At 59.8% G+C, this 24130-nt stretch overlaps 1 protein-coding gene across 1 annotated transcript; it reads right to left on the bottom strand.

Moving 5' to 3' along the window:
* Nucleotides 1-7288: 7288 nt before the first annotated feature.
* ARHGEF16 (Rho guanine nucleotide exchange factor 16) lies at nucleotides 7289-21611 on the bottom strand. The gene is made up of 14 exons (XM_008048111.1): nucleotides 21027-21611; nucleotides 19458-19503; nucleotides 18241-18410; nucleotides 16527-16583; nucleotides 15938-16098; nucleotides 13394-13546; nucleotides 13161-13290; nucleotides 12175-12249; nucleotides 11810-11902; nucleotides 9760-9911; nucleotides 9325-9513; nucleotides 8460-8533; nucleotides 8094-8195; nucleotides 7289-7657 (listed from the first exon to the last, which is right to left on the bottom strand). The coding sequence occupies exons 1-14, from the start codon at nucleotides 21594-21596 to the stop codon at nucleotides 7518-7520; spliced, it is 2112 nt and encodes a 703-aa protein (XP_008046302.1). The 5' UTR covers nucleotides 21597-21611; the 3' UTR covers nucleotides 7289-7517.
* Nucleotides 21612-24130: the final 2519 nt, after the last annotated feature.

Here is a 24130-nt window from a genome sequence, read left to right as displayed (position 1 = left end):
GGCCAGAAAGTGGCAGGTCCTAAGGAACGGCCCTGAGGGAAGGAGGGCTGGGCCCCAAGGGCAGGGCTGGAGGCAGCCTGGGTGGGGGCTCTCCTCCATTGTGTTCACCCCACCACCCCAGTCCGGCATCAGCAGTGGAGGGGGCCACATTACAGGGCTCAGGGACTCCCTGGGCGAGGAAAGGCGAGTCCTCCGAGGGCCTGGCGCTCATGGGGTGGGGCTGACGTCACCAGGAGAAAGGGTGGTATCCAGGGCAGAAGCAGGAGGATGGGCGTGGGAGCTTCTCCGGAGGGCAGGGAGGCCAGTGGAGAGGCTTGGACCCAGTCATAACATGGAACCCTCTCTGCCCTGAGACTCTGCCTCTACCATCCATCTGAAGAAAGACCCCTTAGGGCCTGGGCTGTCGCCCAATCCCCTCCTCTCTCACATCAGCCAAGGCGGTGATGCCCCCAGGGCAGAGGATTTCACCAGCAAAAGGAAAAGAGGACCACTGAGCCCGGTCATCTCAGACAGACACCAAGGGAGCGAGTGGTCTGTTGCAGAGGAAGCCAGATTAATAGATCACCACGTCAGGACTTGGAATCTCACTGAGGGAGGAGAATGGTGGCTACGTGCAGGAGCTGGGTCACAGCAGGAAGGGGCATGTGGAGACTGAGTGGAAACTACACGTTGAGATGAAGCGGCCAGGGGTGGAGCTCCCGCATCCTCCCAGGAGGCAGCAGGGAGGTGGGAAGAGAGAACTTTCGACGGAAAGGTCATTAGAGACAGATGAGGACGTCTAACTAGCATTCACCTGGCTGCAGTCCTAGAAGAAGTGGAGGAAATCGCTGACGTGAAGCCACGACAAACAAGAAGTGCTCGGATCTAAAGAGGAAAGATCTCAGACCAAAAGAGCTCAAAGTGGAAAGGAAAAAAAAGCCTCTAAAGGGCTTCGAGAAGGTCAGTGCCAAGAGACGTTCTAAAGTGTCCAGAGAGAAAGAGGAATGGGAATCAGACTGATGTCAGACTTCATGAGAGAAATCCTGGAAGCCAGAAGATGGTGGTGTTCTGTCTTCAAGGTGTTGAAGAAAATAATTTGAATTTTACGTCCAGATAAGCTGTCACTGACAAGCAAAGCCCATGTTACTCTTCCTTGGGCCTCCGGCGCCTCCGTGGGCCAACCCCGCTGAAGTCCGACGTGAAAATGCTCTTAGAAAAAGGTATCCAGCAAGAAGAGAAAATGACCCAGTGGGTGCAATGAGAAGTTCATTCACCATATGTCCCATGTGGCCTGGCGATTGAGAGAATCAAAATATTCCCATCACTTCACCACAGGAACCCCAGATAGTCTCACCACGGTGCGAAGGTGCGAACAGGGAGCCAGCATATGCCAAGTCACTACTAGTTTTGCCTGGTGAAGACACAGTGATTAGCTAGGGAAGCGATACAGCAGAAACTTAAGTGTAGGGTTAACACTGCAGATGTAACGGCTACAAGAACATTGGTGGCATGCTGAACTTTCAGCCATCCGGGGGAAGTTTGACCCACCCAACAGCAGGCAGGAAAGGGGGAAAATGAAGTATAATAAGGAGAAAATGGGGTAACAAGTCCTAATGTAAATGGTTACAAATGATGATAAAAATGGATCCCTAACAATAATCTATAACACAGTTTTAAATAGCTAGAAGGAGAATATTGAATGATTACAACACAAAGAAATGGTCAATGTTTGAGATGATGGATATGTTACCCTGATCTGATCACCATATATTATATGTATCACATCATTGTGTAGCCCCATGAATATGTATAATTATTATTTGTCAATATAAAGATCAAGGAACAGATCCCTAGATTGTATTATAAACATAGTAAACATTATCTTGAATATAAAAGACATACTTCAAAAAATAGAAACATAAACACGCAAAGTGAACCACAGGAGAGCTGGGGGAGGGGTTTTAATATTTCACAGTGAGAGCATCATGCCTTTCTCTAAACATAAATGCGTATGTACCCAACAACGAGGCCCCAAAACTTATAGAGCAATGATGGATGTAACAGGTAGAGATAAATAGGCTAGGCATGGTGGCTCATACCTGTAACAGGAGAATGCTTGAGCCCAGAGTTCAAGACCAGTCTGGACAACATAGTGAGAACTCATCTCTACAAAAAAAAAAAAAAAAAAAAAGCCAGGCATGGTAGCACACTCCTGTAGTCCCAGCTACTTGGGAGGCTGAGGTGGAAGGATTGCCCGAGCCCAGGAGGTTGAAGCTGTGGTGAGCTGTGATTATGCCATTGAACTCCAGCTTAGAAAACAGAGACACTGGCTCAAAAAATAATTTTTTAATAAATAAGTGTAACTGGTGATTTTAATGTGCTCTTCACGCAAACCAATAGGTGAGCAAACAAGACAAAGCTTAAATAAACTTTACAGATATGTGTGTGTTTATAATACTTATATATTTACTATATTCATATGTACACACATATTTATGTATATAATCTTTACACTCAGCAAATGGAGAATAATGGAACATTTAAGAAAACCAAAATGTTCCTCTTTGAAGCCTAGCAGGAAAGAAAAAACTAGCAAGACTGATGATTTTTTAAATATACAGTAGGAGGGAGAATTAATTTCAGACACAGTAGAGAAAAAGACATAAAACAATACTATAAACAACTATGTACCATTAACTTTGGAAAGTTAGAAAATTAATACATTTGGGGGGAAACACAAATTGCCAGCACAATATGCAGCCCAGGTAATATTGTCAGAGATGCTGGTGTTTATGGTGGCAGCAGACTTTCAGACACCATGAACTTATCTAGAACTCATTTCAGAAACTTTAAATGGAGAGAAAGCATCTCACCTCATCCTGTGAGGCCAACATAAACTTGGTTCTAAGCCCAGGTGAGTACAGTTCAGGAAAAGGGAATTGCAGACTCATTGCTTGCATGCTAAACCCTAAATAAAATACTTTCCGTCCTTGTAAGAGTACTTTAGTATCAGCTTGACCAAATGGGGAATGGATTTGATGGAATGCAAGGATGGTTTAACTTTAGAAGATGTTTCTATGTATTTGCGTGAGAAGAAAAATCAGATGGCTGTTTTGATAGAAGCAGAAAGCACATCCGATAGAGTTCAACACCTGCTTAGGATAGACAGTCTAGGAAAACAGTAGAGAAATGCACTTCCTTGACAGTGGGTGTGCACAAGCATTATGTTCAGTAGAGGAACAGATGGGCTTGGATCTGTCCCAACAATAAATCTGGGGCAAAACCCACTGAAGTGATGATTATCTGGTCCCACTGTACCCACCCCCCCACAGGTGCTGTTCTCTACAGCTCTGATAACACACCTTCCCATCAGAACATACGTTGGGGAGGCAGGGGCTTTGCTTCATGGGGACCACCTGGACAGGACCTGGGCGGGGCTCGGTAAGCTTCAGCAAGGGAGTGAACATGTTCCCACAGGGGTGAAGAATCAGAAGAAGATGCTGCATCAGCCTCAGTCCTCCCTGCGGCAAAGCTTGGATGGCCCCAGGTGGGACCATCAGACAGAAAATAGAACCAAGGGTGATGATCCCAGAAAAAAAAAAAGAAGCCTGCTCTGGTTTCCAGAGGACAGGATCATCTCGATGAGAAGCCAAAAGGGCCAGCAGCTGGCAAAGAGATCCTATTAAATGTGTAACATTTATCAAACCTATAAGGCCAGTAGTTGTTCACCAGCAATAACCGACTAGCAAACAGAATACAAGGTAAAAGACTATTCAACATGGCAACAAACCCCAAAAGCGTATGGGAACTTATCTGGCAAAATAACTTCCTGGTTCTTTTAATGGAGTTTTAAAGACCTAAAAAGCTTGAACAAATGAGATGATGGGAAAACAAATGTGACATAAAAATGTCACCTCCCAGCCCCCAAATTGGATGCAATTCCAATCTGCGGAATGACAGGCCCAGCGATGGAGCCTGAAGGTGGTATCTGGGGGAGCGACCTGCCGTGTCTGAAGTGGACAAGAGTCTGATCTCAAGATGGGCAGGCAGAGACTGAGATGAGAAAACGTCAGATCTCTTGGGAAGTCCACAGCCCACAGGTGCATGGAGAAGGCTGATCTCACTGAGGCTGGAGAGCTGCAGATCAGAACACTTGTGTGCACCTTAATCCCATGGGGCAAAGGTCGGAGCGTCAGGGGCTCTGAGTGGGGCTCAGAAGTGAGAAACCCCCCGGGCACCGCTGGGATCCCCTGGATGGCCCTGGAGCCAGCAGCTGGCAGTGCATTGAACGCCCAGGGCCTCTGACAGCCACCAGGGGGCGTGGGAGGAGGGCACCACCCTGGGGCTGGCGGTAGAGGGCGTCCCAGCAGAAAGCACACCAAGTGTGGTACGTGCTTGGAAACTTCTGGAGTGGTTAGGAGGAGGCAGGCATGCAGAGCAGCACAATAGATCCGGGATGGTGTGGAGTGTGATGAGTAAGCGTGAGGTCATGTGAGCGCATGCCTGTGTCAGTTCCCTCCTTAGGAGGACATGCGTGTACAAGGTTATGGGTCGAGGAGGCATGCATTGCACACAGAGGAGAGGGGTGGTCGTTGGGGGCGAGGGCAGAGACATCATACTATGAGCCTGCAGCTCTCCAGCCTCAGTGAGATCGGCCTTCTCCATGGGCAATGCCACCAATTCCATGGGGACAAAGGAATGTGGCCGGTAGTGTCCTGATGGCCATGCTGGCTCACATGGACCACATGCCTCCTGCCCCCCTGCCCCAGAGAATGCTGGGGGGGGTGCCCGTCTGGATCTGGCCAGCATCCTCTCAAGGATGGGCACTGAGGTTTGAAGGATCACAGCCCCAAGGCCTGGGCTGTTCTAATCCTGGGATTCCCCACCCAGGGCAGCCTTGGGGAGGGGCTTAGGTGGGGTCCCAGCACCGGCCCACTCTCCACTGCCCTGCACACATAGCCATTGCAGTACCCAAGGCTGGCAAGGCTCTGCAGGAGGCGAGGACTCTGCTCTGGACACAGCCTTTACTGGGGTTGACGGGTATCTTTAGAAGCTGCGATGGCTCCTTGCAAGCCACTGACTCTGTCTGTGAGCAGAGTACCTTTGAGCCTCAGTTTTCCCGCTTCCCCACCTGCAACAGGAGGCTCCGTGCAGCGGAAGACTTGTCCAAGCTATGAGGCTGGAAGGAGGAAGGACTGGGCTGGACAGGCCTGCCTCCTGGTCCCCCTCCCTAGCAGACCCTCCATGGGACCCTTGTGACTTGGGGGCTGGGGGTGGGTAAGTGCCACCGGGGCCTCAACACTGGAAGCTTTGGCTGAAGTCCTAAGAGGAGAAATAGCAAGAGGACAGACAGGCTCTTGGCTGGGCAGGGTCCAGGTTGGCCCCATCCTGCTGAGGGTGTCTCAGCACCTGGGCCCATGGCTGGACCCCAGGCCGAGCAGAGGCCCTCAGAGGGCTTAGGAGGGCACTGGTGCCAGAGAAAAGGCTGCACAAGCCCCTGACCTCCCTCTCCTCAAAGCTCCTCCTGCCCATGGGCCCCACCTGTCTCTCCCAGCCCCATGCCTCTGGCAGTCCAGGCCTGGGGCTTCCTGGCCCTACCAGGGTTTCCTGTCCTGAACAGGCCTGGTCTGGGTCCTCTCAGGTTGCTCCATCCACTCCCAAAAGTCCAGCCCTGTCCCAGCAGGATGGCAACCACCAGGCCGCTGGGACCATCCTCCCTAGAGGCCAGGTTTTCTTACTTCCTGCTGTTGGGGCAGAGGCTGCATTAGACACTTGCAGGCGGAACCAAAGCTCGGAGGTTGAGTCGCCTGCCTCAGGTCATACATGAGGACAGGACCACAAAGTCAGAGGACAGCCCCCGGGGCCACTCAGCCCCATTAACTGAACATGAACTTGGCAGGAGCCGGCCTGCCTCTCTCACCCAGACCCAGCTCTCAGGGGCTGGCAGTGAAGACAGGACAGTTGTGTTCACACGGAGATGCCTCTTGTTCCATACATGTGCACCTGCACACACAAGTACATAGGTGTGCACATCCAAGCTCATATGTGTGCACACACACACACATCCCACTTAGACTGCCAGCTCAGCCCCACAGCATCCAGGAAAAGAACAGCAAGTTAAAGAGAAACTGAGGCTGGAGCTTGTCACATGTCCAGGGAGTGGGAGGGGCTGGGCCAGCTCAGGGGACTGCCCTCCCCCCACCTCTCCAAGCCCTGGCCCTGCCCCATCCTGCCACATGGCTACTGACCAAAACCCCTGCCCAACACGGCCCCACCCGGGCTCTGGGTCTGGCCTTGGCCTTCCTGACTGCCCCAGGCCATGAAGGCCTTGGGGAAAGAAGCCAACCCCTCTGGCGCAAAAGACCCCCACCAACTGGTTCTGCAGGCAGGGCTCAGAGCAGCCCCTCCTGCACCAGGTCCTGCAGCTGCCCCAGGATGGGAGGGGCAGAGGACAGCCTGCCAGTATCACCACTTCTGGTTCACACCTGGAGAGATGCACCCTGACTTTCACAGGCAGCCAGGGGCCCTGGAACTGTGGGATCAGGGCAGACTCTCAGGCGTATAGCGGGAGCCCACACCCCAATGATACGCCAGCCAGGAGAGGCTTTGGGCATCAGCACAGGACACAGGAAGACCAGTAGGGCCTCCTGGGAGAGCGAGGCCCAGCCTTCCCCCTGGGCTCAGAGGCTGCCTCCCTGCTGTAGGTCCCAGGAGGAGACAAAGTGGTGAGGGAGACGGGGCTGTGTCCAGCTCCAGGGACCCCCCCCAGGGATTCCCAAAGCCTCTACCAAATCCCGTCTTCAGCCACTGGCCAGGAGGAGCCTGGCCAGGCTCAGTTGTTGCCACGCCTGGGTGCTCTGTGGAAGCCACTGGCCCTGACCACGATGCTCCAGCCAGTGGACAGACAGGCCACAGCCAAGGACAGGCACTGGGTGGCCACTCACACGTGTGCATACACACAGGGTCCAATCCTGGACCACAGCACCTTAGGGATTTCACTGGGAAACCTGTGGCCTCAGCCCAGGCTCAGATTTGTGGTGGGACTCCAGGTGTTAAAAGAAATACTTTAATGTATTTGGAAACCTCAAAATCAAAATCTCCCTGCTGGTGCTGCAGGGTCACTTCCCTCCAGCCAGCTCTCCTCTTGGGTTGTGGGCACCCCTGGGCACTTGAGGCCCTTGTTGTTCCTCAGGGACAGGAGGACATAGGAAGGAGCCCCCACATTGTCTATGCTGATAGCAGCGGTTCTCTGTCCGGGCCAGCCTGGGGGCAGCTGCCCTGTGGGTGCTGGAAGGGGTGGGACCAGTGGCTGGGCTCCTCCTGGGGGTACTGGGAGTGGCCCCTTTGCCTGCAGGCTGCTTCTGGGGGTGGGGGAGACGCATGTGATCTTCTTTCTGGGACATGTCAAGAGCCCATGGCTGCAGCCACGCGGCCTTGCAGAGACCCAGGGAATCGTCTGTGACCCTGGGACTAGCTCCCTGGAGTCAGGCTGGCACTGGAGGGTCAATGATAGGAGGCCTGCGGGGTGCCCGCGATGGCTAGACGTCAGTCTCCACCCGCAGCCGTTCCATCCTGCGCACGTTGTCCTCCACGGCCATGCGGCTGGTGATGCAGCGTGCGAAGTCCTCGGGGAACCAGCCCGTCTCGCCATCCCGAAGCCTCTCCCCATAGAGCCACCCTGCACCAGGAGAGGCATGAGAGGGAGGCTGGGGGCCGAGCTGCCGTGCCTGAGGGTGCCAGGGCTGACTCCTCAGAACCGACTATTCCTCCCCCGTCTGTGGGGAGAAAGTGGGCCCAGAAAGCCTAGGCCAAGGCCACATGGGCACCCAGTCCTCCTGCAGGTGCTGGGAAGGGACAGGCTAAGCTCACCCCACCCAGCTTTGCCCCAGCAAGGAGGCACAAGCTGTAACCCCAGCTCAGTGGGGACCCTCAGGAGGACAGAGACACTCCCTCCTTCTGCTCAGGACACAGGGTGACAAAGATCCGTTTTTGATCCTGCGACTCGGGATGCAAGCGTCCTTGCTTTGGGGAGTCCTTGAGGCTACGAGCTCCCCAGCCCATCAGCCAGGCCGGCTCAGGACGCTGGGCTGGGGCTCCCCGCCCCTGGTGCTCACCGTCTTCCTGCAGCAGGACCAGGACCACGTCTGCCTGCTGCAGTGTGACCTCATCTGCCTGCTTTGCGAAGTAGGCCTTGGTGATCTCCACCTGGGGCAGGTCTGGGGGTGGGGGAGGGGACAGGCGTCACAGGGCTATCTGGGGAGGGCACGGCCCCTCTGCAGCCCCAAGCACCCTGGGCTCCCCCGCCTCCCAGCAGCCTCCGCAGACACCCCTTGGGAAGGCCCGTGACTGTGGGACCCCAGCAGCCAACAGGTGGCAGCTTCCTTTGGGCTAAGGCGGATCACAGGATGGTACTCTCGCTCCTGGGGCCAAGTGCCCAGCCCTGGCAGAGGCCCGCCCGCAAGTCCCCAGCCCAGACTCACCTCCTTTGTTAGTGGGGCCCTGGCCCTGTCTCTCCCTGTAGGTAAGTGCTGTGATCCACCGGGCACGGTCACTCCTGGGGGCCACAGAGGGTGTGAGCGAGGCCCCACGCCAGTCCCCCCAGCCTGGTGTTCCTGGCTCAGACACCAACCCGCAGGGGTGTGGGGAGAAGATGGGTGAGTAGGGGGCGGCCAGGCAGACTGACCCCGAGTCCCCTCTGCCCCTGTCAGAGTCGGGTGGCAGTCGCAAACCCCAAACACACCCCGTTCCCCAGCACTGGGCCTGAGCTCCCGGCCTCCTTCCATCTGCTGATTGACACTCGGTCTCAGCTTCCTTGTCTGGGAAGGGGGCCCAGAGCCAGCCACGGTCAAGGGGAGCTGGGAGGGAAAGTGGAGACTGACGCCTCCTCGTACCTCTGTCCACTGAACCCCCATCAGTGCCCGCACCTGTTCGGCATGACCCCCTCCTGACTGGCTCCAGCACCCCAGCCCCTGCCCCTGTTCCTCTGGCTGTCTGCCTTGTGGCTCTGTGTGCTCAGGGTCTCTGCACAGCGCTGCCTCTGGGAGCACTCCTCTCCAGCCTCCCTGCCTCCCTCTCGCCTGTTGTTGGGTTCTGAGCCTTCCTCGGTGTCCCCCTGCCCACCCCCCAGCTCCTTCTGACACACTGAACTGGGAGGTTGTCCAGCTCCAGGAATGCTCCCTCCTGGGAATGTAAGCCCCCTAAGGCCAAGGCCGTTTCTGTTCTGTTCCCGGCTTGACCTGGCATCCCGGCAGCCCTGGGCACCGGGATGCTCAGAAATGGCCTTGGAATCACCAGGGAGGCGGGACGGCCAGGTCTGACCTCAGGACGGGCGTCCCCAGCCCTTACGCAGAGTCCGAGGACAGGAGGACCCGCTCCTGGCGGCCTTCACTGTTGCGCAGCAGGGTCACCTGGAAGGGGTGCGGCACAGAGGAGCTGCGGTTGCCCCCCGCCTGCAGGGGGAGCTCTGAGGGCTCCATCTTCCGGACCTGGACATGGTCCATCTGCGCGTAGTCCTGGACCGTGTAGCTGTCCTCACTGGGGACAGAGGCGGTGGTTGGGATACCCACCCCCGCCTCCGCCCTTCCCCAAGGATGCCCTGAGAGCTGCCCCCGTCTCACAGAGGCCACGGCTCTTGCTCCCATGGCTGGGGTGGCAGAGAGCGCCTGCGCCCTGTGGCACGTGGGATGTGGCACGGGGCCACGGGACGGGGACTCGGGGCTGGCTCTCCCGCTCCCCCCAAGGCCCCCAAGGCCAGCAGCCCCGGGCCCCCGGCGTCCCCACCTCTTCTTCTTGGTCACAACCAGCACGTCATTGAACAGGAACAGGTAGCATGTGGGCCGGCTGGCCAGCTTCCGGAAGAGGCCCGTCTCTTCCACCACGAAGAGCTCCCCACGCTTCAGCAGCCAGCGGGAGGCGGAGATCAGCGGGAGGGACTGGGGGACAGGGCCTCAGTGAACACGGCATTGGGGCACGACCGACCCCTGCCTCTGAGGACTGGGCGGCCGGCTGGCTGTGCCGGTCAGGGCTGGACAGCGGAGGCCACATGCCGTGTCCAGGCCTTCAAGTAAGGTGCACAGGCTCTGGGCCCAGATCCTGCCCGGCATCAATGGACAGTGCAGGCGGGCCCGCCTGGCCTCCAGGCAGGCCCATGGGCTCGCCGGGCACTGGCTGAAGGTCTCACTTGAACCTGGACGTGAAGGTCAGTCCAGGGAAGCCTCTCTGTGAACCTCACCCCAGGCGGGGCAGGGAATGGCAGTGTTCACGCAAACTCCGTGCCTTCTGGGAGCCACGGTCTACACAGGGACCCACGGAGTGAGAAGAGAGGGCCTGCCCTGAGAGGGGGTGGCCACATTCTGATGTCCAGGGCCTTTCCTGATTCCTGAGTCACTAACTGCTGCCCCTCTGCCAGCCTGGTGAGTTGCTGGAGGGGGTGGGGACAGAGGAGACACAGGCTGGGGGTGTAGAGTGGGCATGAGGGGGCCTGCCCATCACCTGTCCTCCGCTACCCTGGAGGAACCCCCCCCACTCTGCAAGCGTCCTGCTTGATGCCGACACCCACCGTGGACTCTGAATCCCAGCATCTCCCACCTTGGGGGTCTCTGCTCTGCCACGCCTCCCCCAATTGGCCTGCTGGACCCCCTGCCACACGGGTCTTAAGACCAGCTTTGAGACCATGAGGGTGGGGTGTGAGCCAGGCCTGGGAGGGCCCTTGCTCTGGCCGGGGGGTCCAAAGGATCCGGGAGCTGAACACGTGACCTGCACATATGCGCTCAGTGACAGCAGGGGCAGTCCTCACCCTAACACCTCCTTCGTGAAGTCCACCCTGGCCCATCCAAGGAGGCTCCTCCCCTGGCCGGGACCTCTGTGCCCTTCACCCCCATTGTTCCATGGTTCCGACCGAGGATGGCCTGTAACTTGTCACCCAAACAAAGGGCACTTAACAGACAGGACGTCAGGACAAGAGGCCCACACACATCCACCTTTGGGCAACACAGACAGGGATATGGCCAGTCTGTGGGATCCTGGGGGTGTCTGGGGAAAGAGGGCTGATCCCTGCCTGCTTGAGAGGGGGATAGGGCTGCCCAGCCTGGGCTGGAAATGTTCTCCTCTCCAGAATCCAAGCCTCACGGAAACCTGATCTGAGCTGGCCCAGAAGTTGCCCCATCCCCCTGTCCTCAGGGCCCCTCCTTGTCCCCTCGTCCTCAGGCCCTGACCCCTGTCCTCGGGTCCCATCCACCCTGTCCCTGGGCCCCATTTCTGCCCCCCACCCCATCCTCAGGGAACAACCCTGTCTTCAGGACCCAACACCCCCTGTCCTCGGGCCCCCATGCCCTGTCCTCAGGACCCATATCCCTGCCCTCAGGGCTCATTCCCCCGTCCTCAGGGGCCATCTCCTCTGTCCTCAGGCCTTGTCCCCTCTGTCCTCAGGGCCTGCCCTTTCCCACGAACCAAGCCTGCCGCCTGCTGGCCCTTGGCTCAGTCACTCAGGGCCTGGGGCCTGCCCTGTGCCTGCCTGGTCCTAGGGAGGAGGCAAGAGCCAGAGAGACCCGTCTACCCAGCGTAGTTGGGGAGGGTGCACAGGAAATGTTCCCAGATGTGGAAAAGGAGGCCTGAGAGACCAAAGGCACCAGCTCCACCAGGGCCCGCCCCCAGGCCCCTCAGAGCAGGCGCCCACTGAGGCCTCTCCAGCCCTCAGGCTCGGAGTGTGACCCCTGACCTCAGATGTGGATGGTGGGGAGGGCCAGGTGGGAATGGTCTAGGGGGGCCTGGGGCATCCAGTGGGAGAGTCACCCATGCCGGAGACAGCATGGCACCACCGGGGGCCGCCTACCTTGACCTTGCCGAAGTCCAGCTGCGTGTGCAATGTGTACAACTGCTCCGTGCGCTCCATCGTGTGGGCTCCCTCGTTGCACTGCCTCACTAGCTGCAGGGGTGGGCATGCGTGAGCAGGCGGACACCGAGGGGCCATGGCATGGTCCACCATCTGTGCCCGGCTCCCACCCAGCCCCCCTAGCTGCCACTGTGCTGGCCCTTGGGTGGTGCCAGGCCAGTCATAGTCCCAGCCATGCCTTGGGCTCACCGACTGAGCAAGCGCTCTCCTGGCTCTGGGCCTCAGTTTCCCCATCAGTGCCACACAGAGCTTGGAATGGATACTCCAAGAACCCCCTGTGCCCGTGGGGTGGGGGCAGACCTCACCTTGCTGATGGCCTTGAGTGCGCGGCTGGCGGCCTTGTACCTCTCAGGGTGGCCCTGAGTCTTGAGGCACAGTGTCTAGAGAGGACAGCAGACATGTGGCGCCGGCACCCTCCTGCATCCCAGCTGTGGGGCCTGCCTGGGCAGCTCCCACCCAGCCCTCAAATGGTCTCTGCACCACCTGGGGCTTGGCCAGGCCAGACTGGCTTGAGTGGGAACAAGAGCGGGCACCCCCAAGACCCCATCCCTTGCCATCCTTGGTTGTCCCCCTCCAGCCTGGGAAGAATCAATGAAGGACCCCTGGCAGCCCCACTTCTGCATGTCCCGGGGCTCCTGAGGTCTAGGTACATCCAGCGTGGGCAGCTGGCCCACTGAGCACTGCCACATGCTGTCTCTGGGCACTTACTTAGCTTGGTCCTGCCATTTGCGTGGTTATGTGGATGTGTACTTGGCTGAGCATATGCAAGAGGATATGTGTGGATGTGTACTTGGCTGAGCACATGCAAGCAAGCATATGTGCATGTGCATATCTGTGTACACTGCATGTATGCATATGTGTGTGCCTTTTACCCTCTCGTGCACACCGTGAGCTGGCATCTCAGAGACACAGGCCACATTGGTGAACCCCTCTGAGCTCCCTTCTCCATCCGAGAAACAGGAAAGCCACAGGTGTCTGAGCCACCTCCCAGGGCCACCATGCCAAGAGGCCTAGCGTTTGGGGACTCCCCAAAAGGAGGGAACCTCGTGAACCACTGAGTAGTGAACTCAACACCAGAAGTGTTGGAATAGCTCCCAGCAGGTGTACTCTGGGATGGCAGCCATGATGGCACCCCAAGCTGTCTTGCTACTAAAGCGTCTCATCATCCTAACTGTGGCAATTGCAGGGACAGGCAGAGTGTGACAGAGGTCACCAGGGAGTGGCACTCCGCTGAGGCTGGGCACTCCAGTGGGGGATCCCAGGACCAGGTGAGAACCTGCGGCATACTCACGTCCATCAGGAGGGGCAGCCGGGTCACCCTCTGCATGGGGAGGATGAGGAAGGAAATCATGGGCAGCCCCCCGCACGCCGGCCGCCTCTCGATCTCACGTAGGACGTCGTGAAAGGCCGCGTTGCTGCTTCTGCAACAGAGGACGGGGCTGTCCCTCGGGGCCCCGCACGGCCGGCCCAGACAGAACAAGGCAGAACCCACGAAGTTGGCTGCAACGTGCACAGGCCACTCACGTCAGCCTCTGCAGCGTGCGCTGCTGGTAGACCTCGTTGGAGCAGTAGGCCACGTAGGGGTGGAAGTGCCTCTCGGCGTGCTCTTCCAGGATGTCGCTGATGTCTTCCACGAGCACCTGCGCCTTGTGCCGCTGCTCCAGGGCCTCAAAGAACCTGCAGGCATGCAGTATGAGGGTGGGGCCATGAGCCTGGGGGGCAGCCCACACCTGTGTACGTGCGTACACACACACACAGATGTGCATATGCACACACGTGCAGACTTACTCACATATGCACATACAGGGGTGTGCATATGCACACGCACACACTGCGTACACACACACAGAGGTGCATATGCACACACGTGCAGACTTACATATGCACATACAGGGGTGTGCATGTGCACACACACACACTGCGTACACACACACACAGATGTGCATATGCACACACGTGCAGACTTACATATGCACATACAGGGGTGTGCATGTGCACACGCACACACTGTGTACACACAGATGTACATACACACACATGTGCACACATGGCAGAAACTGCGTTAAGCTCCCAGAGGCAGCCTGTGGTAGGCACTCAGGGGTGTGACCCCGACCTCAGATTCAGAAGAGTGGGGGGGCCAGGAGGGAAGAGGCCTGAGTGAGGCCTAGGTGCGGCACTGACCACTGGTGGCACTGGCCCTGGGAATGAGCTCCAGGGCAGACATTGTGCCGTGGGGGGAGGAGGCATGAGACACCAGCCTCCGGGCACACCCACGAGGATGAGAGAGGTCTCCTAAATTCCAGCCAGGGTCCCTGCCTGGTTCATGAACACGTCCCCTGAGTCCCAGCCCACTCTGAGCAGGCAGTCAAGGCCAGGGTTGGGGACCGGGCCCCGGCTCTTGGCAGACTCCCTGGAGGTGACTGCCAGCCTCACTGCCTCTGTAGTGTGGGCCTCGGCCCAGGTGATGAGGATGCAGTGAGTTCATGCTGGTCCGAGCTGGGCAGGGCCAGGCAGGGTTCTGCTCCCACAGGCAGCCAGGGTCACCGTGTCTGAGCTTAGTTGGACCTGCAGTGGCTGCCCGGTGTGTGAGATGGTGGCTGGAGCCTCCAGGCCCTGACAGTGCCCAAGCCCGGGCCCCACCCACCCCCAGAGCTCTGTCGGCTGCGGAGCCGCTTGCCTAGTGTGGAGGTGGGTGGGGTCCCTCAGGCCCCCCTGCTCCCTGGGCCCCAGCTGGATCTTCCACCCCCAAGGGGCCACGCTTCCTGTAGAGGACCATCCCAACAGCAACTTGCCCTTGGGAAGTCCCAGCTGACGGAACAGCAGGTCAGGAGCAACTACTCCAGAGCCAGTCACAGGGCTGTCCCACCCGAGCATGTGTGAGCTCGTCAGCACCTCCCACGGGCGATGGAGGGTTTCTGAGAAAAGTCTGGGCCGGGGGTAGCCATCAGTCTCCCACACAAAATCGTGCTTACTCCCCAAAGGGGTTACTGTGAACATTTAGAGCTGCAGAGGCCCAGTTGGGGAAGGAGACTGGAGGGTCCCACCCGGGACGGCCACCGCCAGGGTGAAGCCCTGCAGAGGTCAGGGGCAAACACGCAGCTGCGGACGAAGAGGGGACTATGCTGGGGACACAGAGCCTGCTCAGAGTGAGCAGGAGTTGGGGGAAGGAGCAGCCACTATCCAGACCCCTCACCGGCCCTGTGCTGGGTCAGGGGTTGGAGTGTCTCTTCAGGAAGCCCAGTCTCCAGAGACAAGTTGATCCCCACCCACCCTGGCCCTGAAATTTCTGAAAGGGTCCTACAGGCAGTGTGTGGGAGGCGGGCTGAGCAAGGGGTGGGGCTGAAGGAAGAACCAGAGGCCATCACCGCCGGGGCCCAGCCTCTGTTGGACACGGCAAGACCCAATCACCAACATCAACCCACCCAAGTCAATGGGGGCCCGAGGCACCTCCCTGTCAGGGTAGCAGTGAGGCTGGGAGGGCTGGATGATGCCCCGAGGCCGGTCCTCCGGGGTATATGTATGCATATGCACACATACCAACACACACGTGCAGGCACATGCATGCACACACGCCTATACATAGGCACACACACACACACACACACACACACACACACACACACACACACACACACACCCCCAGGCCCCTTCTCCACCTCCAGGCCCTGCAACCAGAGCTCAAGTCCAGCCACCAGACACCTCTGGGCGTAATGTGACCCAGGACTGCAACTTGAGGCCGCCTCCAGGCCGGATGGGCACCCTGGGGGCACCGCCCAGCTGGGTCATACAGTTCTCTGTGCCTGGGCATCCTGGTGGGCTCCCTCTCAGCAGTGAGCAGGGCTGTGCCCTTGGGTAGCACTCTGACTCTTGTGAGGGTCCAGGCTGCCCACTGTCCATGCTCAGTCCGTTCCTGGGGCCAGCTCTCAGTGGCCTCAAGGACCCAGGGAGGTTGTCACACTCCGTCCCAGCCAGTGGTTGCTCCAGACTATTCCATCAAGACACAGTCCACTGGGCACAGTGGCTTCCCTGACAGGGCCCCAGGGTGGGGGAGGGCCGTGGCGCCCTCACCTCTGACTGGCACCCAGGACGTCCAGGATGTTGGAGAAGAGGTGGTGGTGCTCCGTCGGGGTCACGGTCGCCTGCAGCTCCTTGGACTGCAGGAACTCAGCCACCAGAACGCTCAGGCTGTGGTGGTAGGAGAACTCGGACGTGAGGATCTCGAAGATGGCCTGCAGAGAGGGGCCGGTGAGGGGTCTGGGTGCCCAGTGCTCAGATAAGGACACCCTCTGGGCAGTAGGGGGCAGGCGAGAGCATGAGTCCTGGGCAGACCCCCTGGAGAGGGTTGTCAGGATGGCCAGGCTGGAGACAGGAGCCTGATGTCCCTGGGGTGCGCGGCCACTTAGGAGCTGTGTGAACTGGGCCAGGACCGCCATCCCGGTCAAGGGATCACGGCAGCCCCAGCCCAAGGCTGCCTGAGGACTCATACAGCAATGCTGAGGGCCCAGGTGTTCTGGGCAGGGGTAGAGGCAGGGTCCTCAGGGGTCATGAGAGTGTGCGGCCCTGGGAGGGGGTGGGGGCTCCATCACTGTGGCTGTTGTCCCCTCCCCCAGGGTTCGTGTGTCCTGTGGTTGGGGTAGTGCCCCGTCAGGGTCCTCACCTCCTGTCTCTTGCGCTCCTCCGTGGACAGCTGGTCCAGGATGCCCGACTCCACTACCTGAGGAACACAGGCCTGGGAGTTCCAGGTCACACGTCCCAGAGGCCCAAGGCACAGCTTTCTCCTATCCTTTTTCCACCGGACCAGAGTCAAAGTGGACAGAGGCCAGAGAGGCGGGAGCCTGGGCAGAGCCCTCGATGGAATACCCGTGGCCCCTTGTGCAGCTCGGTGAGGTCAGGCCATGGAGCTGTCCTGTCCTGCTGGGGTTGTCAGCCTCATCTTCCCCACCTGTAGAAACCTCCCCAGGGCAGGTCCACCCCTCCAGGGAGCCCCGGGGCAGCCCAGGAAAGTGCAGAATGTCCAGGGTGCAAGCCTAGGGGGTCGGAGGGGCCACTGTCCAAAGATCCTCCCAGGGACGGAGAGGTATGGAGCCCACCTAGCAAGGGACGGTGTGGAGAGCAGGACGGTGGCTCAGCACCCCCCAGGCCACAGGGACAGCGCCCTGCCTGGCAGGAACAGGTACTGCTGTGCCAGCCAGGGGTGCTGCTTGCTGAGCTTTGCCCCTCAAGGTGCACAGCCAGCGGCTGCCTCGGTGGGAGTGTGCCACAGTGTGCCAGGACAGATGGGACTGCATGCTGCTGGGTGCCCACTCTGAGGGACCCGGGACACCTGCTTTAAGCTCTCTTCTCTGGGCTGGCAGAGACCGTCTGCAGTGCCTGGGCCCGCGGGTGACTCCGCCCACCACACCTCCTTTCCAAACTTGGACCGGCTGGGTCAGAGTCTCTGGCACTGTGACCCCACCCCAGTCCAGGGGGGATCACACTCCCCCACCCCCAGGGCATGAGAATGAAGTGAACTTCCAGAACTTTTCATCTGTGGGGAGGCAGCCCCGCCTACCCTCTCCCCATGCTGGGCCTGCCCTGGCCGGAGTCCCGTGCATGCAGCAGCATGGAGTTTGGTGGGCAGTCAGGGTCACAGCCCCTCGTCCCCCTCAGGGGAGCAAACAAGGAGCCCCATTGTACTGTAGATGGAGCAGAACCAGGCCCACCCTCCCTGCGGCCCCACACCCACGGCCTCAGCCCAGTCCCTGCCCTTGGCCCTCAGGGGACACGGTCACGGGTCCACTTGAGGCCAGCGTGCCTGCCTGGGTGGCAGCAGTCGCCTCCCCCCATGCCCTGGGCTGTTGCCTGGACTTGCTCCCCGCTGAGACCACCACGGCCCTGCGGGGCAGGGACAGGCCCCATTTTCAGATGTGGAAAGTGAGGGTGTGGCTTGGTCCCAGCCCTGGCTCCAAGCCCATCCCCTCCCCTCCCAGGTGCCTTCTCACGCAGACCTCCCCAGGGCCCACCGGGTACAGTGGCCTTCCTGGCAGGGCCCCGGGGTGGGGGAGGGCTGCGGCGCCCTCACCTCTGACTGGTGCCCAGGACATCCAGGATGTTGGAGATCCCAGCCCTGTCCTGGGGACAGGACCCCAGAAAGGGGGTCCCTTGTGTCCACAGCTCCCAGTAGCTCAGTCTGAGCAGGAATGCCCCTCCCCCCACACAATGGCTAAAGACAAACCTGTGTGCCTGACCACCCTCTCTCCCCAGTGACCACCCCAAGGTGCCAAGCCAGCCAGGCGGGGCCTGGCCGCCACAGCTGGGGAATGCCTGGCCAGGGACCTCTTGGGGCCCTGCTCAACCTCTCTGGGCCAGCCTTCCCCGCCCCCCAGGCCTACCTCTGGGAGCTGGCTCCAGGTGACCTGGGCTGGCCGGTAGTTCTTGACCACGATGGTGGTGTCTGCCTTTCGGGGTCCTTCGGGGCTGGAGGGGTCATCTAGCAGGTCATCATCAGACTCGTGGCTAGTGTTCAGGCCCCGCTCCCGGATCTCCTGGTAGAATCGGGGGTCTAGGGAGAGAAGGAGAGTCACTGCAGGCCTGGGGCTTGGAGGAGACCTGGCCTCCTGGAACCCACAGGCTGACCCTCCCCAGGGTCCCCCAGTATGTCGGACAGTGCAGGACCTCCAGGGCAGGCTCCTCCCAGGGGGGCGGGCTCCTGTGCCTGTGAGGCCAGGGCAGAATGTGGCACCTTCACACCAGGCCGTGCTGGCAAAGTGGCGCCCCGCAGGTCGGCTGAGCCTGGTTGGGGAGGAGGCCGTGAGCGGGGCTGTCCCCAGGCTAGGCTGAGGCTGAGGCTGCTGTGTGCCAGTCCAAAGAGCCCCCTATGCGCAGAACGACCTGGGATCGGCTGGGCCCAGTTCAGGGTGCCTCTGAGCCCTCACGGCAGACCCTGGCCCCCACCAACCACCCCCGAGATGGTGGGGCATCCCTGCTACTCTCTTTGGGGATGCTCTTCCCTAAGACTTTTGTCGAGGAGGTCTGGATCCCCTGTCCTGGACTCGAGGCCACCCAAAAAGCTCTTGGTGCCTCTCAACAGAAACCAGGCTCAAGGTTGGGTATTCAGAGCCCTGGTCTCCTCAGTCTCACTGCTTTCCACCTTTTCACACCCCTAGAGCGCCTGTACCGCCCCCTCAGCCTTACCAGGGGTACTGCTGGCATCCCCCTCGGCAGGCTAAGTGATGTTGTCACCCACACGCACGGTCTCCCACACAAAGCTTCCCTTCCACCTAGGGAATTCCAGGCAGAGCGCCCCGCTGATCTGGCCTCGGTCCCCCCAGCAGCAGGACCACCACAGGCTGGGTTGGCACACATTCGGGTGCTCGGGGCAGGTGGGGCTCAGTCTGTTCCTTCCCCGTGGGCCCACCCAAAAGGGAGCCCAGGGAACCTTCTAGACCCTTCTAGATCTACCAGAGCTGCATGGCCAGGCTAGCCCTAGGCCTCAGAGCCTGAGTCCCAGAAGGACCCCCTTGAGCACGTCCTCGGAGTCACCGCATCGAGATCCCCCAGGACGCCCCGGTGTGACCAGACTCACCAGGTCAGGCCCTGTAGCACTCACCATCCTTGAAGGAGCCCTTGTGTGCACGTTTCCGCCCCAGCGTCCTCTGGAAGACGAGAGACAGAAACACCAGCTGTCAGTGGGAGGGGCAGGTGTGGGCTACAGGGACTCGGCTCTAGGGGAGGGGCAGAGACCTCCCGTCTCCCTGTGCCAATGAAAGGAGGCACATGGGCCTGCAGTAAATGTCAGCTCCAGGAGAGTCTCAGGGCTGCTAATCGGAAGCCAGGGCAGGTGGGCTGGGGACTCAGACCAGCAGGGCAGGGGATGGGGTGGGCAGGTCCAGGAGGGCTGCCTGAAGGTGGAAGAAGGGTTGACTGAGTCGAGAGGGGATGCTCGGGAGTTACCAGCAGGCCTGGAGGGAAGCCCAAGGGAGGGCAGGTGTAGTGGCAGAGGGCTGAGGAGGGCCCCTGGGGAGCTTCCACCCCTGCTGTCCAGCGCAGAGCCCACCCCTCTTGGCTGGGACAAGCCCCTCTTCCTGACCAGCAGGTGCGCTGGTTCCCGGAAAGCAGGGGCTGGTTTCTCGAACACGTTGGGGCCTGAACGCACCCCTTGCTGGAACACGCAGGGCTCCCGGGCACCTGGCCTGGCACCCTCGCTCTGTGCTCTCCCTCGTGCCCCCCACTGGCCGGCCCCCCCAGGTCTGGCTGAGCTGTTCCAGCTCCTCCCTGTCCTCCTGTCCTTTGTGTCTCTGCTCTGGACCCTCCCCTGGCTCCAAGGCCTTCACCCCCAGATTCCACAACCCCGAGTTGCCCCAGCCCAGCCCTCGGCACCCCCACTGCCCTGGAAGCTCATGGGGGATAGGGCTGTGCCCACCGGGCTCAGCCTGGTACCCCAGACCCAGCAGGACTTCAGGAAATGTCGGATGTGTGAATCACTAGGAATGAATGACTGGATGGATGATTGAATGGGTGAGGGACCCCTGGGTGGGCACCGAGTGCTGGGCTGTTCCAGCCCGGGGTGCAGGGACCCGCAGCAGGGGGCCTGAGGCATTTCTGGGGTCTTGGTAGGGATGGCAGGGGAGAGCATGACAAAGGACAGTGTCTGGCGCCAAGGACTGGGGACAGGGGGAGGCTGCCTCAGCCACTCTCGGCCTCCAGAAGGTTGCTGGATGGCCAGCATTGGGACAGGCGGTACCCTCAGGGCAGACTGAGTCCAGGCCATTCACTGCAAGTTCAAGTTCATGATTGAACCCATCATTCGGACAGGATGGCTTCTGCCTAGGGCTCAAGAGATGCAGTCCCCTGCCCCGAGGCTCTGCCCACCACCCTGGCTGGGAGGAGAATGCCAGAGTCCAGAGTCCAGGGTCCAGGGTCCAGGGCCCAGGGCCCAGGGTCCAGGGCCCAGGTAGGATTCCTTCCCCCACCACCTCTAAGCCTCAGCTATCTGGTCCATACAGGGGAATTGTCATATCCATGGCTGGCCGCTGGGCTCAGCTGGAATGAACCAGTCAAACGCTGCACGTAGCAGGTGCTCACTGAGTGCAGCTCCATGATGCAGCAGATGACAGTGACAGGAATGGTCAGGCCACCCTGCCCCCTAGCCCCTCCCCATTTCCGGACGGGCCCCTACCTTGTTTTTGGCTGGGCAGCGGGCAGGTGGTGGGCTGGGCTCCTCGGCCAGGGCCTGCAGCTTGGGACTGAGCTGGATGGGGTCCCTGTGGCTGGGCCCCCCCAGGCCCTTCATGGCCGCCCGGTAGGACTGGTTCCGCAGGTTCCTCCGCAGCATCCCCCCGGGGCCTGTGTCCACGTCCAGGTCATCCAGGGAAAAGCTGGGGGCCTGGAGGAGCCGGGGGTCACGCCGGGCGGCCTCCTTGCTGAGCATGGCCGCCCCAAAGCTCTGGTGGCGGGCTGGGGCCTTCGCCTTGCTGGCCACAGCCAGGCTCCGGGGGATGAGCTGCTGGGTGCCCAGCTTGAGCGCGGCGGGGCTCTGCGTGCTCAGAATGACGGGCTGCGGCTCCCCTGCCCCCGTGGGCATTGGGGCCTCGGGCTGGAAGGTGGCATTGGCCCTGGCCCGCAGGGAGCCCCGGACCATCGGGAGCCCGGAGGCTGGGTTCCCATTGGCGTCCAGCCGGAGCTCTGAGTGGAAGCGGTATTCCAGAAGCTTCTCCTCCAGGGAGCTGTCCGAGTGCCGCTGGGACATGCTGGGTGGCCAGAGTGTCCTCCTGGAAAGGGCAGAGGCGGGGTCTGTGAGGGTTACAGAGAAGCATCAATGAGTTCAGGCGTGCAAAGTGTACAAAATGGGGCCTGGCCAGTCACGGGCCCTACGTCAATGCTGCACTGACACCAAATCAACAAGCAGGACAGCCGCCAAAGCATAGGAGAACTTTGTAGGATCAAAACGTAACGTGGGCCGAGTGTGGTAGCATGCACCTGTGACCCTGGCTACTTAGGAGGCTGAGGTGGGAAGATCGCTTGAGCTCAGGAAGTTGAGCCTGCAGAGAACTATGATTGTGCCATTGCACTACAGCCTGGGCAACACAGCAAGACCCCATCTCTAAAACAACAAAAACACACCCAAAATGCAACATGGAGAAACTTACTCCTTCAGTAATTTTTTCTTTAAGTTTTATAAAGACAAGGCCAGCCACCATTCAGCATGCCTCTCACACACCCAGAACTTTGCATATGTCAAAACTAGGAGGGCCTAGCTAGGGTGGAAGTCTATTTCTCAGATGTGACATCAAGACTGTAAGTTACTCCCTGCAGGGAGGCCATGCAGGGCCAGCCACATGACTGACCTCTATCAACATGGTCTGGGCCACTGCAGGGCACCCAGGATACCTGGCCCTACGTACCCGCTCAGTCCCAGAAGCCACCAAGCCCTCCCAGGACACAAGTTCTCCGCCCTGGGGCTTGGGCTGCTCCCACGCTGACCTGGAGGGCGCATTCCTTAGGACATTCCGAATCACTAGCTGATGACAACAGCCGCCACCTGGCCTCCCCCGGGGCGGGTGCCTGTGATCCTGGCTGGGCCTAGCAGGTCTGCCCATCCCAAGATCACGCCCCCAAGGTGACGTGTCCGCATGGCACCCACAAGTTCTACTCATGCACACGCCAAGCAGAAGGTGCAATCCGGGAAGGCCTTTTTTTCCTGAACGTGATCTGTTTCCTGAGGGCAGCTGACGTTGCTGCAAAGTGCAGGCGGCACTGACATGCCCGTGCCTTGACTGTGGACATGCCCGTGCCTTGACTGTGCCTGGTCTCCCACCAAACAAAGGCCCTCAAGAGCCCACAGCCCCCATGCACAGAGCCCGGCCACCCCGCCCCATCTTCCCTCTCTCCTGCAGCCTCCCTCCTCCCAGTCAGGGCCCCAGGCTGCCTCTTCCTGTCCCGGCCTGACTCCTCCCGGCCTGACTCCTCCAGGCCTGACTCCTCCCGACCGCTTCCTCCCACCAGAGCTCCAGACCTGGTGGGTGGCTTTCACCCCACCCCCAGGCTCCCTCTCCCCTAGGCTGGCAGCGGCCTCTCCCAGGAGAGGTCAAAGTCTGCCCCAGGGCTGGAAGGTGCTCAACCAGGAACCTGTCAGGCGAGTCACTGCCGGGTATGACCTCTGCTCCCAGCGAGGCAGCCACACCCACGGCCCGGGTGCCACTGGACTGGGACTGGGGCCCAGAGCAGAGTGGGTGCCACCCGAGGGGTGTGGGCAGCTGCCACCTCTTGGCAGGAGCCAGCTCTCGGGAGTGGGGCCCCGGCAGGCACCCTATCTCTTCTTTGCCTTCTGGGTTTTAGTCTTATTAATGAATGTAAGGGAACACAGTTACCAAAGTCAACAAGCACCAAAGGCTTATCATGGCATGCCCTCCTGGGGCGGCCCTGTTCCCAGAGGCTGTCACTCCAGCTCTTCAGCCACCCACCCCCAGTTTCTAAAGAAGGCCCAGCCCGCTCGGCTGGGATCGCCTGCTCAGGGGACTCCCCACCCTTCCTACCTGGAGGACGGGAACCTGCCCTGCACTCCTCCAGCTGCCTGGCTGGGCCTCCCTGCCTCTGTTAATGATTTTCCCCACCCGCCAGCCTGGCTCCCTGTTCATTCTCCCCAAGCTCTCCAGTGTTCCTCTGGGTCCTGGAGAAAACACCATGTGCACTCAGCAGGGAGCACCATGTTTTCCCAGACACCCTGTCCTCCCTCTCCTGAGGGCTGGGTGCTCTGCAGGCCTCACCGGGCGTATCCTGGGGCCACATTGCTCGGTTCTCGGGGCTAGAGGCTTGGCTGACCCTTCCTCCCGCTCCCCGACTTCCCTGGCCCTGGCGCCCTCCTGAGTCTGTGGCATCTTTCCACTGTCTGGAATGTTTTTCCTACTGCTCCCATAGCTGGGAAGCGCTGGTTCCCATTAGAGACTTTTCTTCCAGAACCCTGAAGTTGTCTTCCCTTGTCTTCTGAGTCGTGGTGAGTCACCTGACATCGTCCTATCTTCTCCTTGGATTATGACCTGTGGGCCCCTCCACCTTCACCATAGCCCTGCCAGGCTCCCGCTTAACCGTGAACTCTGGCAACGGACCCTTCCCTGGGGCCCGTCATTCACTGAGCCCAGTACTTGGTGGCACATCCCACCAGCTGACTCCTTCGGCAGCACATGTTTTAGTATGATCTGTTAAAATGCTGTCTTCTCTGCTTTCTGTTTTAGAATATACGCTCATGAGTACTGAAACCTGAAATCCTTTTTTTTTTTTTTGAGT

Source organism: Carlito syrichta, unplaced genomic scaffold (genome assembly GCF_000164805.1).
Source record: "Carlito syrichta isolate Samal-C Ts95f unplaced genomic scaffold, Tarsius_syrichta-2.0.1 Scaffold120529, whole genome shotgun sequence".
NCBI lineage: Eukaryota > Metazoa > Chordata > Mammalia > Primates > Tarsiidae > Carlito > Carlito syrichta.
This window is presented reverse-complemented; position numbering and strand designations above follow the sequence as displayed.